Here is a 14,537-nt window from a genome sequence, read left to right on the forward strand (position 1 = left end):
AAAATCAACAGTTTCACATTTTCTTCCAAGAAGAAGAAATAATTGTTTCCTGCAGATTCCACTCTTTTGTATGACCCAAGCCAAAGAAAGACATCCTTCCTAACTATGCCTGCTGAAGACAGCCTTCTCCATGCTGCGCCTGAAGGGCAGGAAGAAGGAAAGAGGAAGAGTTACCCATACCATTTTCTGAGACTGGGATGGAATGGATTGAATGGGAAATTCTATTCTACTCAAATAGCATAGCTACAAATATTACAGAAAACTAAACTGTAAATAATCCTGGCTCAAGGCATTAACCTAATCAGTCTGTTAGGCACTGCCCAAGCATGTAGCACCCATCAGCTGCTGTCCCAAAACAGTTACATTACAAAGAACAAGCAGTAACACCTCAGTGAAACAAAACGTAGGAAAGAAAACATTAGAAGGGTTTTTACAAAAACTGTCAATAGCAGTGGTCTCCACTCCCCTTCTAGCTGGCCGTTAGTATATCTTATTATGATATTGCAAGGTATCTTCTGATCTTTTTATAACATGAAGTTATAAAAATATATTACTATATAAATACATAAATTAATTTATATTAATTCTTTATACACTCTCTGCTAGCCATGTAGCAGAAACAAAATCTTGGTGTCAGATCTGCCTCTCCTCAGAGCCTTGCTGTCAAAAACTGACTTGATGTACTTTGAAATTTTCAGAACAGGGCATGAGACACTTTCTTCAGGGTGGGCTAGTAGGAATCTGTTAATCCTGCCCATTTTCAGTACACGGCCAAAATGCCTCATGTCAGAACTATCAAACCCAGCATCCTGCATTAGAAAGGCTCATTTTAGAAATGTTTTGTCCAGGACATCTTTCTGATGACTTGGCATGGAATTGACCAATAGCTGATCTAGATAATATCAGATGATCCATTTTTCCTCACTATTTTCAGCATCCCTTCCTTTTTCCCTTTGCTACTTCTACATGAACACTGTCTTTTATTCAGCATAAGAAGCGTAGACCATGGGCTTCCAAAACCTAGTTTGCTCGGGTCACAGAGAGAGAGAGAGAGAAGTGGAGTACACCAGAGGTCAGAAGCATGGCCTGGCACTGTGTCAGACTGCGTTCTTGTGTAGGCAGTATTTCCTCAGCAGTCAATCCTCACTTCTGGAAAAAGCATGAATTAAATTAGCTGCATACACATACACACAAATTTGTATCTTTTCTTCAGCATACCTCCAAGATACCTCACAAATTAATAGTGATGCAGCTCCTATGACTAAAAATTATCTGCAAAATCCCTTGCTATAACGTTTCCAAGAAATAAAAAGCTTCCTTTTCTTAATTTTACTGTTATGCCTTTTTTATTTCCCACCTGTCGATCTTATTGATGATGATTCTTGATGGTGTTGATTTGAAAGCCCTCTGGGCTGTTGAATTTTATCAGCTATTCACAGGTATGGCAAACTTTGGGCTGGCATTGCATCATTAATTAGCACCTTACAATATCAATACCATTTGAGGAGACAGGAAAATTGGCTAGCAACAACTGCACCCAGAAATGCCCTCAAAGATCTGGAGAATTTGAAAAATGTAGAAATGGAAGGTCAGACATGTCTTAGCTTACATATGAGAATTACATCAGTGAAAAGGACTTGAATGCAGCAATGCTGTAAAGAACAGCCAAAAAATTAAAAAATAAATATCAATATAGCTCCCTAAAATGCTTAATAATATTTTGTAGCCTTCAGCTACAAAACCCAAAAATCTATAGAAATAATCAATTTAAGATTTTTCAGATTCATGATTTTTAACTTGCATCAAACTCGATTGCAACAGAATACAAGCCTAAAGGGAGCAGTGAAATGGACTAAAAAAAATATTTTTTTTTTTAATTAGAAAGTCACTAAATATCCTCGAGTTGAGATCATTTGCAAAAACAGCCAGAATCTGGATCCATTATAGTCCAATCTTCCTGGCAGCTGATAAAGAAATCCAAGTAGAGAGATCCAGAGATCTTAAATAATTCTCAGAGGTCACATGGTTTAGATGTTTTTATAGAAAAGGAAATGTATCTGTTCAACCTCATCTGCCCTGTTACTACAGTGACTGAAACACTGATGCTTCAGTGCTGCCATGATAACATGGCTTTCCAGACTAAACTGCTACATTATGAAGTGACTGAAACATTGGACAAAGCTACATTCCACTCAAATTCACTCAAAGTAACAACTGAAGGATGACATATAGCAAAACAACAATGGTTTAGAAAAAGCTTTTCAAAAATTGCAAAATGGTGAGGTTCGCTTCATATGATGTCAGTAGTGGGAGTGAAATACAATTTGCAACAGTAAGATTTAAATACTACTTCAAAACATGCTCAGGCTGACCCCAAGGGGTTGCATTTATAAGAAAATTCAGACCATTCCAGGTATCAGCTTGGATACCTCCATATTTTCTGTCCTGCTTATCACAGAAACAAACTTAACCTCTCCAAATCTGACATCCGTGCAAAGGACAGGGCAGTCACTGATCCAGGAAGGCACAGAACCCTTCCCTGTCTGGAAGCAGAACCCAGTGGCAGTGGCTGGGGGTCTTCCTTTAAAGGACCCTGGTGAGACTGGTCAGATCTTAGTCTGCTACTGCTTCTCCCCCCGCATGGGGAAAAGCAGTGATGTCCATCTTTTGGGGTCCCACCACTTCCACGCTCTACACCACACAGGCTGGCAGGGTTTAAATATGTGAGGAAAGGGGTGGAAATAAGAACCCTACAGGAGCTGGCATGTCAACCCATCGGAATAGGAGAAATCCCTTCTACTTTTTTGCAGGTGCCTCAATGATGTCTGCAGACTGCTGCTTCAGCCTCCTAAAGGGATCACATTCCCCTCCTGACTGACCCTCGCTGCTCCCTTCCCTCACCTGGACACCTCAGAGGCTCTCATCCATCAGCAAAACAAAGGTTAAGATACACAGCAGCACAATCCAAAGTCTTCTCATTAAAAGAATTTCTGCATAGGAGAAAACAACTCTCGGACAAAGAGAGGATCACCCTGCCTCCTTCCCACAGCAGGCTGGGCTGGGAAGCACCACGACAACTTTTTGCCAGGAGATCACAGGAGTTCTGAATCATCAGAAGTCTTGATCGAGGATCCCAAAAGAGCAAACTTGCAGCATCACCTGAAAACCCTTAGAAGCACAGCTACTTAACACTACATCAGCTGAGGCATTTAGACATCATTAAAATCAGTGTATGCACTTTCAGCAGCTGAACTGTTAGAAATTAAGGGTAGGACTGTAGCCAAGGTGTGCAAATTTACGCAGCTTCTTGTTTAGAAAAAGAAAACCATGGTGCTTCTAGCCAGAGATCAACCTTATTTTAGCCCTATTACTTGCATCCATCTCTGTCACCTGGCAGTCTTTCAGATATTAACCCATTCAATATAACTCTTCTGTGCAGGTTAAAACAATGAAAAATCTAACATTCCTGCAGCTAATTAACAAAAAATTACCTCATCATATACATATGGTTTCCCTTCTATTCTCTCCCACTATGTACATTTTGATTTGGTTAGTACTTCAGCTAATGAGTGGAGATACAGGCTCCTCGAAAATTTGACAGAAATTTCTTTTTGTGATGTTCCCGGTCTTTTAGATTCTTTTTCAGTGAACCACAACAGTCCAGCGCAGAATGATACTGTTTTTACTTCAAGCCACCAACTGTAAAATATAGTGAGTTAGCATCAGTGCAGAAAAAAAAAAAAAATTCTGAATGTCCCAACCAAGTAGAAAATAATTTAAATACCATATTTTAAGAGTACTGACAGCACTATTTTGTTGTCAATTAAAATGTGTAATAAAAAGATTAGTGAAGACATTCCTTTAATCATAATTATGATAAAATACTAATATCACTGCAGTTTGGTAGCTGATATTCTATATTGTTTAAAATTCTTTGAAATTAGAGGCAACAGAAAACATGGGATGGAATAAATAAATATATATATATATATGTGTGAATACATACACACACTTGATATTGTACCTGCCATGGTTAAAGACAGTTTGAGTATAGTAAAAAAAAAATAGATATATAGATCCTGTCGCCTGCTAAAGCATTTCTGACTTCCTTGGTTTTGTTATCCTGTGAATGGTGCTCTTTTTGAAGTTGTGTTTTTTTGACCTGAACACATTAACCTCAGGGAGTTCTGCCTCATTCCTACATCTCCTCCTAGACACTACATATATTATGCATTCAAACCATCCAAATAACATAACTTTCTTCCTTTATTACTAAAGTGTTATTTAAAATGTACTTTAAATTAAGAAAGCTACTAATAGCAACATTACTGAAAACAGTCTATAAGCTACCAGTTCATAGCAGTGGCTCTGTGTTGCTGAGTACATAAGCAAGGCAAGTTTTGTGTAGAGAGGAAATGCCTTACATCTGAACCATGAGTGCTGCACATTATATTTGTTTCCCACTCTCCAAATATGTCACTTGGTCTAGTATCTATCACTTCTCCTTACAAACCTCACTCGCTGAGTAACTCTGGGATGTATAACATGAAATGTCTTTCTGCTTTTTGTATAAAACTTCTTCAAGTGAGATCCTCTGAATATTGAAGAAAATGGATCAACAGAGCCAGTGCATAAAATAATTTCATGTAATTACATGAGAGGTATGTTATACAATGTTTTAGCATTTTCCCAAAGCATATCACTACTATCTCTTCTCTGAGCTGCTGCAAAAGCCTAGGGAGAAAGATCATTCAGTGCTATGTCCCATTTAATGCTTGGTCTCCCTCCTAAGACTAGGGCAATTCAGCATCACTCGTGGTGCTTAGTTTTATGACAGGCACAGCTGTCCAGCAGTCTTCAGAACATGATCAGCTCATTTTGGAGTAGCACACTGCACAGCTCACAGGTTTTTCTTCTCCCGCCTCCCAGCGGACCTGAGCTGAATATGCCAGGCTTAGAAGCAAAATGCTAACCTCATCTGAGCCACCCAGTTCTGACATCACTTTCAGGACAGTTGGCATGATAAATAAATTCTTTGAATGCTCTCCTTCCATAGGTATAACTTGGTGGGAACACGAGGTTAGCTGCCTCTTCAGGAGAAGCACTTTAACCCCATGGGAAGAGTTCTGCTCAGTAACCATCACATGATGGAATTCAAAAACAATTTCTATGAGTGTGGTCGAGCACAGGAAAACCCTTACTGGGCCAGACCTGTAATGGAGCTATTCAAAGATCTTTTGTAGAAAAGCAAAACCTCTGTAACTGTAATTCATAAGAATGAAGCACATGATTTAGTATCTTTTTCAGATTAATACTAGCCTGAAAAAGCTGCCTAGTTAAACCACATTTCCACAGCCCAGATCCTATTTTAGGAGACCAGAGTAGCAGTTTCTAGAGTTTTGTTGGTTTTCTGGTTTACTGGAACAAAAAGCCAACTTGTATCTTTATGACTTACCACCAAGGTGTATGATTCAAGGGTAAATATTTCTTTCAAATAAATATCACGTTCTCCAAGTATGAGTGGGAACTTTACTCACACTCATTGCAATAAAACATTTCTTATGAGAAAGAAACTTTGGGGCAAAGCATCACAAACAAGCAAGCTCTTTTTATACTGTTCTTTTAGTTGACTTACATGTTCCAAAGTAGAGTATTTTTTCCAAGACCAAAGCAAATACAACAGGAGCAGTACAGATAAATAGATCTATTAAGCCAAACACAATTCTTCAAAAATCTGCAGTACTTATTCTAAAGATTGAATATAATTGGCTTCAGAGAAATCAGACCTCAGTCTAGACAGAGCAAACTGTCCTATTAGCTGGCTCTTAGGTGGAATACTACAGGCTCTGGCAATGACAGACTTTATTCACTGTCTTGATCACCAGCTATTTCTTCTGCAGGTAAAGACTTTAGTCATTGACCACTGTAGAAATAAAAGGCATTTAAAATTCCTGGTTGTATCAGAATGGAGTAACAATAACATTCTGGTTTTACAGTTTCCATCCTCATTAACTTTTGGCTTGACACAGCTAACATTACTTACCAGCAGTAAAAGCGTAATTTCAAGGGCTCCCAGGAGAAATACTTCTATACTAAGAAAAAAAAAAGTTTCTATAGAAATCAACACTCAGCATGACTGACTTCACCATATTCATTCTACTACTCAAGTTTCCATCATCAATCCAAAGTTACATCTAAACAAAACAAACAAGAAAAGGTTTGGTTGAATGTGTTAACTAATGAGCCACCACAACAGCTTCACAACTTAAGCATGTCATGACAAACTCTGGAGAAAGAGTCGAACTTCACTAAATGTACATAAACCCAAGTTTGTAGGCACTTTACAAGGGGGTACTCTACTGAAAATGCAGTAGAATATTGTTGATTTTTAAAAAAAAGCCCAAAAAACTTCAGTCTTCAGATACCAAGAAAGGTACCATGCCCATTCCTTGACTTAGAAATTCAATTATTTTGCCATATTTGCTAGCATTGCAATCTTTAAAAACCATTTCCCCAACCTCCCCATACAGAAAAGCAGAAAAACAGAAACTCTGACTTTTAACGGAAATATGACTCCAGCTGCTGAAGACTACCCAGTAGCATTTAAAGCAGCACTTTTGAGATATTTCACATATTTTCCAGTGTATTATCTGACCTATTATCCACCAAACAGCAGTCACAGAGAAAAGCTCTGGAGCAAAGGTAGCAAAACCAAAAGGACAAATAGTAAAGGTGCTTATATATGTTTTTATATGGCTATGAAACTTGTATTTGTGGCCCACTGAAGCACTCTCTTAAGCCAATCTCTTTAAGACCAAAACATTAGTATGAGAAGCAAGTTCAGTGTGACCAATCCAGATGAGTCTGTCTGAAGGAAATGTGTAGGTTGTAGCACTGCTTTTCAATCAGAGCAATCAAGACTTTTTGAAATACATGGTTGCTCTGATAGACAAACAGCTCTTTCAGATATTTGGCAAATCTCTGGCTAACCAGATTTAAAATCAATTTTAACACACTAATTGAAAAAATGTAAAGGCATGTAAAAATACAGCAGGAACTGATTTCTGGACAGATACATATATTTAATCTTCATCCCCTGTACTTAAATAAGGATTTTTCCTCATGATTTCTTACTCCACTTAAATTTGGTTTTGAAACAACTGAGTTTCTGAAAACAGAACAGTTTCCGCCTCCAAAATCTACAACACTACCATGTTTTAAATTTTAGGCCACATAAGTTACTAGTCTGTTGGGGTTTTTTAAACTACTTCAATCTTATACTTAAGCAGTACATGGTTTGATGAGGTAGCATTCTTATTCTTTGTAAAGTACCTGGCACAAGGAAGTCCTCGTCCATGAACAGCTCTCCTAGTCATTAACAGTCAACCATAAATTCTCTATAAACTAAAAGCCAGGCTAAGTAATAACCTTGAGCAGCTGCAGAGGATGCTTGGATCAAACATCTTTCGCCACCTGGTTCCTCAAATGCCATTGCTGCATCATTTACCTAAGGCTCTCATAAAATGACCATCACTGGAATCTAAGCATCTGCCTATCACCGCACTGAAGCAGTTCAGTAGCATGGAGTGCTATTTGCAGAAGAAAAAGCATTACATGAAGTGAGTGTAACACAGTAATGCTTCCATTACCCCCAAGTAGAGTATCTACATGCAAACACTGTACTACCACATGGAGTCAAAATAGGGAGCACGGACACCTGTAAACCAGATGATGACATGTGGTGGGAGAAATCAGCAGAGAAGTCATCCAGGATAAAAGCAAGTATAACAGAGTACACGGAAGTGTGACAGAGAAATCTCTTATTCCAGAAACTGCATGTACTTAAATAGGGAGAAAAGAAAAAATGAAATCAAGAGATGAGTCAGTCATCAGTAGCATGAAACAAACCTGAACAAAACCCCCAAAACCAAGAGCAAGAACAAGAAAATACCATTTGACACCCTTTTTGCAGTTCTAGATAATATAATGGATCACAAACACTTGCACATCCCTTTTATATTAGGATTCAAACAGAATAACATGTTAACAAAAAGCATTTAGTTGCCATATAATAGGCTTGGATTGAAATGAGGTTCGCACTTTGAAAAAATAAAAAACCCAGTATGAGAATATTCCCTCTCACATTTCTCCAGAAAATTTCTTCTTTAAAATGTGACAAGTAACGAGCACAGAGATTGGACCTAGAAAAGCATTCTTCTCCTCAGGATATTTTGTACAGTTTTCTGTATTTACACTGAAGCAAATGAACAGAAGTCTAAAGAAATTAAACACTTTAGAGTGCTAAAATCAAAACATAAGCAATACAATTTTTTAATTTCAGTATTTTAAAGTACAGAAAGTGGAAACTATGAATATCAAATACAAATTTAAACAAAGCCACTTGTCCTCCCCTAGAATAATCAATGTGAACTACTTATAGAAACTTACAAATTTAAAGTAAAATTGAAACAAAATAAATACTGTACATACACTTTCCCTGCCTGCAGGCAAAAGAGGATGGGAAATACTGTTATGAATTGAAAAAATGCTCTTAAAGCTGCAGCATCCCATTTCCCAGCCAAATACTTAACACAGTAGTGCGTTTCTGTAAAAAGGAAGACACACATACACCGACCCCTACTGAGCAGACAAGCTAATATTTTCAGAGACTTTAGAAGGAAAGATAGAAATTAGACTATGAGAGTAGAAAAAGGAGAGGAAAAGACAAACAGGCCAGCAAAACGTTACTACAAAACTAGTAAATATAGCCAAGATCTAGCCCCCTTTTTTTTTTTCTTTTTTTTCTTTTTCAAATTCCATGGTTTTTTTAAAAAAAGATTCACCAAAGCATTGGCAGCAATAAACATTTCCCAGCAGAAGTGACAATACATATCAATATAATCTCTTAAAGTGATCCCTTTCATTCCCTTCCCACAGCACGAAACTCTTATGGCTTAATTTATATTAAAAGTAGAAAAAGACTTTTTTTCCAAACAGAAATGCAGCCTATGAAGAACATGCATTTCCTTATCAGTGCTACTTATATTTCCCATCCACTGCATGGTTTACTACTCATGCGCTCCCACAAAAAGGGTTACTAGGGTGTTTTTTGGGTTTGTTTTTTTTTGGAAAAATGGATGTTGCAGCTTTTAATCTTGTTTAACCACAAACAGTAAGGCCCTTGGTTCCATTTATATTTCTTCTGTGAAAGAGTGGCTCTGGGCTCATTCAACCTCAGAGCTACAAACAGCTTTTAATGGTCTGGAAGTATTACATGAATGAAACTCTGGAAAGACACTAGATTTGGGGGTCATGGTGGGAGTGTGAAGGCATGGTTGGGCCTGTGGAGCCTAAACAGGGCACTGGTTATAGGCTTGTAGTACCAGGTCGTTCTAACTTCAGTTCTGCTTAGTCTCCACAATTACCAAAAAGGGGGTAGCAAGATTCACATCAGCTCTGACTCTGAAACCCTGCAAAAATTTTCAACATCTACAAGTTCATGGCCTTGTGAATGAAGATAGCTTATGCCATACAGCAAAGCCTAGGGAAAGCTGAAGCTTCTAAAATGTGATCATGACACTGTGCTCTCTTATATCTCTACTAAAGGTAACACAAGCACTTCAATCACTAAAAAAACCAAAACTTCCCAAAACCCCCATGTAATCAGAAAGCAACAATTTTAACTCTCAACATCTAACCCTTTCAAAATTGTCTTTAAGAATGGATTCATGTAGAGTATTATAGGTTGCATAGGTAATCTACCTCAGAGGTCAACAAAGGCTACCTTGTAGCCAGGGTTTATTAGCAAGTATAGTAGGAGAAGAAAAGGGAAAGTTGCTGGAAGAGTCTTTGATATAGTTTCTAGGTGGTCTTTCCACTTTCATGTTCATTTCTTTTCTTTCAGTTGCAGGAACGTGAGAACTTAGAGAATGGGAAAACCCCTATAATATCTAATTTCCTATTTTTCTGTCTACAAAAAAAAGTTTTATGCCAAATCCAAGTTCTCTGACTTTTCAAAAAAGATTATCCTAGAAAACGAGTTACCATAGCAGGCTTAATTCTCTTTGTTGTCCAGTCAGTGTTCCCTACTCCCTCTCTCTTCCACCCAAAGTGAGACAGCAAGGAAAAAAATAGGGCTTTTTCTCTCCACTACAACAACATGAGGTTCAGGCCATCTACAGAAAGATTGGTGCAGTAGTGTTTTCAACTAGAACACAACAAAAATATCCCTACGTACAAGTACACAAAACAAGTGAGGTCACCACATCCTCTTCATGAGCTACCAGAAGACTTTTCCCCCTTTTTTTCTTTTTGAATACTGCTCATTATGGCATTTTTTTTTTTTTAAATTACTTGTTCTGAGGTGGAACATCAGAACTAACTTCTGCTGGAAGCATGAATATCTGAAGAAAATGGGAATGAACCTCTGCCTGTTGACAGCCTGTGAAGAAACTATTACATAAATTCATGACAGTGGAGAGCCACTTTGAAAAAAAAAAAAAAAAAGATAGAAAGTAAAGAAAGAATAAAACCAAGAAGAAATAATATATATGGGTCCAGCCACATCTGTGTTCCAATAGTAATATACAGATAAATAATGCGGATGGTCAGAAAAGAGTCTTTGTATAAGCCAGTCACATGTACAAGACAGCATACTTCCTATTTTAAAATTCCTTACTCCAGATTCTATTCTGGCATACTTCTATTTCAGATAAGTGTTCTCAAAAATCTGCCTTTAAGGAGGGAGAGCTCATTCTTCATTCTGCTCTGAATCCAATTGCTGCTCTAAACTTGAATTTTCTATTCTTAAAAAATTAAAGAAGAAAACAGTTTGGTTCAATATGCTAGAGCTAAAAGAGTTTCCAAAGCCTGGTATGCATTAATCCGTTTGCTCAAACTTAAGCACAAAGAATACTTATACAGGTATATTATTTTAACTAATATTGACAACATAGTTTATTTCTTTGACTTACTTTGGTGAGAACGTATTAGAACATAGTTAAAATATTCTCTTTTAACTATTTCCATCTGGAAAACATAGCACCTGAGAACAGCAAGTATTTAGAGTCACTTTCAGCACCTTTAGAGTACCTCTTAGCTTATCTTCTGCTTTTTAGAAATCCTTTGTTACCTCCATTCCCAATAGTCTAAACAAGGCTGATAACTTGCATTAAATTTAAAAAAAAAATAATAAAAAGACTGAAAACATGCTTCTGTAAAACCATATTTAGGAAAAAAAGGATAAAAAAAATCACCCATACGCATACACACAAAACTATAAAGTTAAGTCAATATAATGTAAAAGCAGGGCTGTAAAAAACCCCTCTCAAGTTGTAATTTTGAAGCTCCAGAGGAAGTAAAGCCATCAAAGCTACCTGACTTACTTGCATTATGTTTTGATGTTTCTCAATTTAGAAACAGAGTAACATAGCACTAAATAGTCTTGACCCTGAAACAATCAAAAACACCTGACATCAGAACTCTTTCCATAAATTTGTAAAGGCATTCATAATCTAGCCTAGATAAAAATAACTCTGCACAAATATTCTGGAAAGACCAGCTGAATTTGTTTTCAAACAATAACAAGAGAAAATTATTCCAGTATAGAATATGGAGAAAGGAAAAACTGCTATGGAAATTTAAATCAATTCAATTACTTGGATAGCTATGCCTGAGTATTGTTACTCTTAGCAACCAAAAAAAACCCTCAAACAACAAACAATATTGTTACTAGCATATTAATGTTTACAGTTTGGCTGGACCCTGCAAAATGCCCTTTTTCCAGAGTCAAGTAAAAGTATTCCCCTTTCCGCCTTCGTCCCCATCCCTCAGAAGTTAAATATTTAATTTTATATTACAGAAAAATACAAATTTAAAATCAAAATTATTTACAATAATTCAGAATCAGCATTTGCTACCAGCTCTGTAGGAGGCCTGACACAAATGATCATTCCGATACCAGTAAGCTACTTAATGCTTATATATGCACCAGTTAAGACTTTTAATTGGCTGTCTCACCCAGCTTTGAAAGCAACACACATTCTACTGCCTTCCTGACTCTTCAGTAAAATGTGTTTAAGTACAACAGTAATATTTCAATGCTTCTTCCATGCTACGGTAAGTAATACACCAAATTTTAAGACGGCAATGTATATCTTATGAGTTATTTCAGAGTAACTGTTCTGAAGAAACATTTATCTTAACTGATGTCCCCGTTCCTCCAGAAAGATATATTACATTTCCCTCCTTTGTACCAACTCTTAAATAACCTGTACAAATACAATTACAGGGAGCCTTTTTACAGAAGAAAATCATCACAGACAGGAGGAAAAGTATACAGTCCAATTTGGAGGAAAGGGGTGCAGTTTAAAACAAGTTAGCTACTGGACTGACACAAGAAGATTCTTCTGTCTTTATGAGTCTCTTCTAGTCCATCAAATAAATAAAACTGTATTAAAGAGAACAGGTCAAAAAAATAATCAAGCTGGCAGAGAATATGCAACTTGCAAGTCAACAGAAGCCCAGCCAATAGCTTACAAAAAGCAGGAAGAAAAAAAAAATATTCCATATGCATTAATTTAAAAAATAATTAATAATGCATCTCACCCCTATTTAAGACTATAACCTGAATATCAAATTTAAGAGTCCAGACTAATCACAATTAATGTGGCTCTCCACTGCACCAAACATACATTATCAAAACAATTAAAAACTTTCACATTCTTACATCTAAATTAATAACCCCCACAAAAGTCTTCCAAATAAATAGGTTTTTAAAATGAATTTAAAACTTGTCAAAATCTATCAGAAATAAATTATTGATAAACCACCTTCATCATCTTCCCCTCATTAATTAGCTCAGAAACTACCAGCAACAAATGATATACAAGCCCTGATGAGAGACTACTTCTCACAGTCCATGTCTCTCTGAAGATTTCCCCATTCCCGTATGGTTATTGCTGAGCAGGTGTGGCACAGTGAAAATGCAGCATTGGGTTGATTTTTTTTTTTCCTTTTTTTTTTTTTTTTTCTTTTCTTTCTCATCTTTGTTCATCAGGCAGTGTTTTATATGGTACATGCAAGTCTGCTTCAAGCAGAGGAATAACAGCAGCTCCAGGCTCTGTTGACCTCAATACTGGTCTGTGTAGGAAAGACAGCAGTAGTAGAAGTAGCAGCTACATTAAACAAAGAAGCGTGCATGGCCATTCCGATTCAGCTTCAAGATCTTCCCAAGTCGCTGTTTAGCAGTTGCCATTCCTTTCTTTGGACGTTTGCCTGAAAAATGAAATCAAGTACTTCAATCAGGAATTTCAGAATAAATTTTATTATCAGAGAACAAAGATGAAACCTAGCTTTCAAGCTGAAGCAGACAAATTTTTCACCTGAATCCATTTAAAAAAAAAACAAAACCCAAACCCCAAAACTCTTCATTTATCTGTTTGAGAGCAAACAAACAGGGAATCAGAACTGTAAAAAAAACAAGAATTGTTTTTCCTAAACTCTAGCTAGGATTATCATGAAGCGCTTATATTATTTACCAATGTCTCCAGCCTAGGGAAGTGCACTGGATGTGGTAGGGAAAAACCTAAACTGAACTTTCTGAATTTTGCTCAAGTTATTCACTTGAGTAAATTACAGAAAATAAACTAGAAACTAAAAACTAAATAGTATGATCACACTATTTTTTGAAGTGTCACTGCTTTTAAACCCTCACTTTTATAAAAAAGTCTGATTCAGGCCAGTGTTTCAGAGTGTAGTTGTGGTTCTGTTCCCTGTACTAAATGCGTAACAGATACACCTGAAGAGGTGCAATGGTAACTGAAAGTTTCATCTGACCACACATCCAGTTAGAAGATCTCTCTTAATTCTGCCTCCACACATTCTGTGCCAAAATCTGAGCGTCCAACCTATACTTATTTTTCCTCGAGCTCTAAGCCTGTTCCTTTTTTCAGTTTTTGCATCTAACAGTTCTTTTATGTTTACAAGCTCCTTTTCCTAGGTTGGTTTTTTTTTTTCCCCGCTCTGGCAAGATGACAGAGATAAACATTACCTTTTGTCGCCTGGTTGCTGATAGGGGGTGGATTTGATGCTGGCCTCTTTGTTGGATGAAGTGGTACAGACAAGGATGTTTCACCATACAGCCTGTCAGGACTAAGGCTGCCATCACTCAGCCGACATTCTCCTTGAATTAGACTGGAGTCTCGTGTATACTTGCCATGCTGAAAACTCAAGCTGTTGTTGTGGACTATACTTCTGTTTTCCTGAACCTTATGACTGGCTTCTGATGCACCCTCTTTCTTGTTATATTTTTGAGTTTTACTTGTATCCTAGTATGGAAATGAGGAGAAGAAAAGTAGTGTAAGTTAATACCTCCTGGCTGCAATGTCACTCCGTTTTTTCCAATTATACTACTGTATCTTTGAAAGATATTTCTGTTCCACCAGTGTCTGACCACTTCATGATTCCATCATTTCTTTTAGTATAGATGCTTCTAAAAATAAGATACAATATAGTATCTCTGCGCAAGCTTTTCCATA

At 37.0% G+C, this 14,537-nt stretch overlaps 1 protein-coding gene across 2 annotated transcripts in view; it reads right to left on the bottom strand.

The window, feature by feature from the left end:
- Positions 1–8,315: 8,315 nt before the first annotated feature.
- Positions 8,316–14,537, bottom strand: part of KDM7A (lysine demethylase 7A) — a 70,514-nt gene continuing 64,292 nt past the window's right edge. For both annotated transcript variants that reach the window (XM_074901997.1, XM_074901996.1), the window contains exons 19-20: positions 14,051–14,327; positions 8,316–13,275 (exon numbers count right to left, since the gene is read on the bottom strand). In XM_074901997.1, coding sequence (XP_074758098.1) covers positions 13,181–13,275; positions 14,051–14,327 — 372 coding nt within the window. In that variant the 3' untranslated portion in view covers positions 8,316–13,180. The remainder of the gene's footprint in view (positions 13,276–14,050; positions 14,328–14,537) is intronic.

This window comes from Athene noctua, chromosome 3 (genome assembly GCF_965140245.1).
Source record: "Athene noctua chromosome 3, bAthNoc1.hap1.1, whole genome shotgun sequence".
Lineage (NCBI taxonomy): Eukaryota > Metazoa > Chordata > Aves > Strigiformes > Strigidae > Athene > Athene noctua.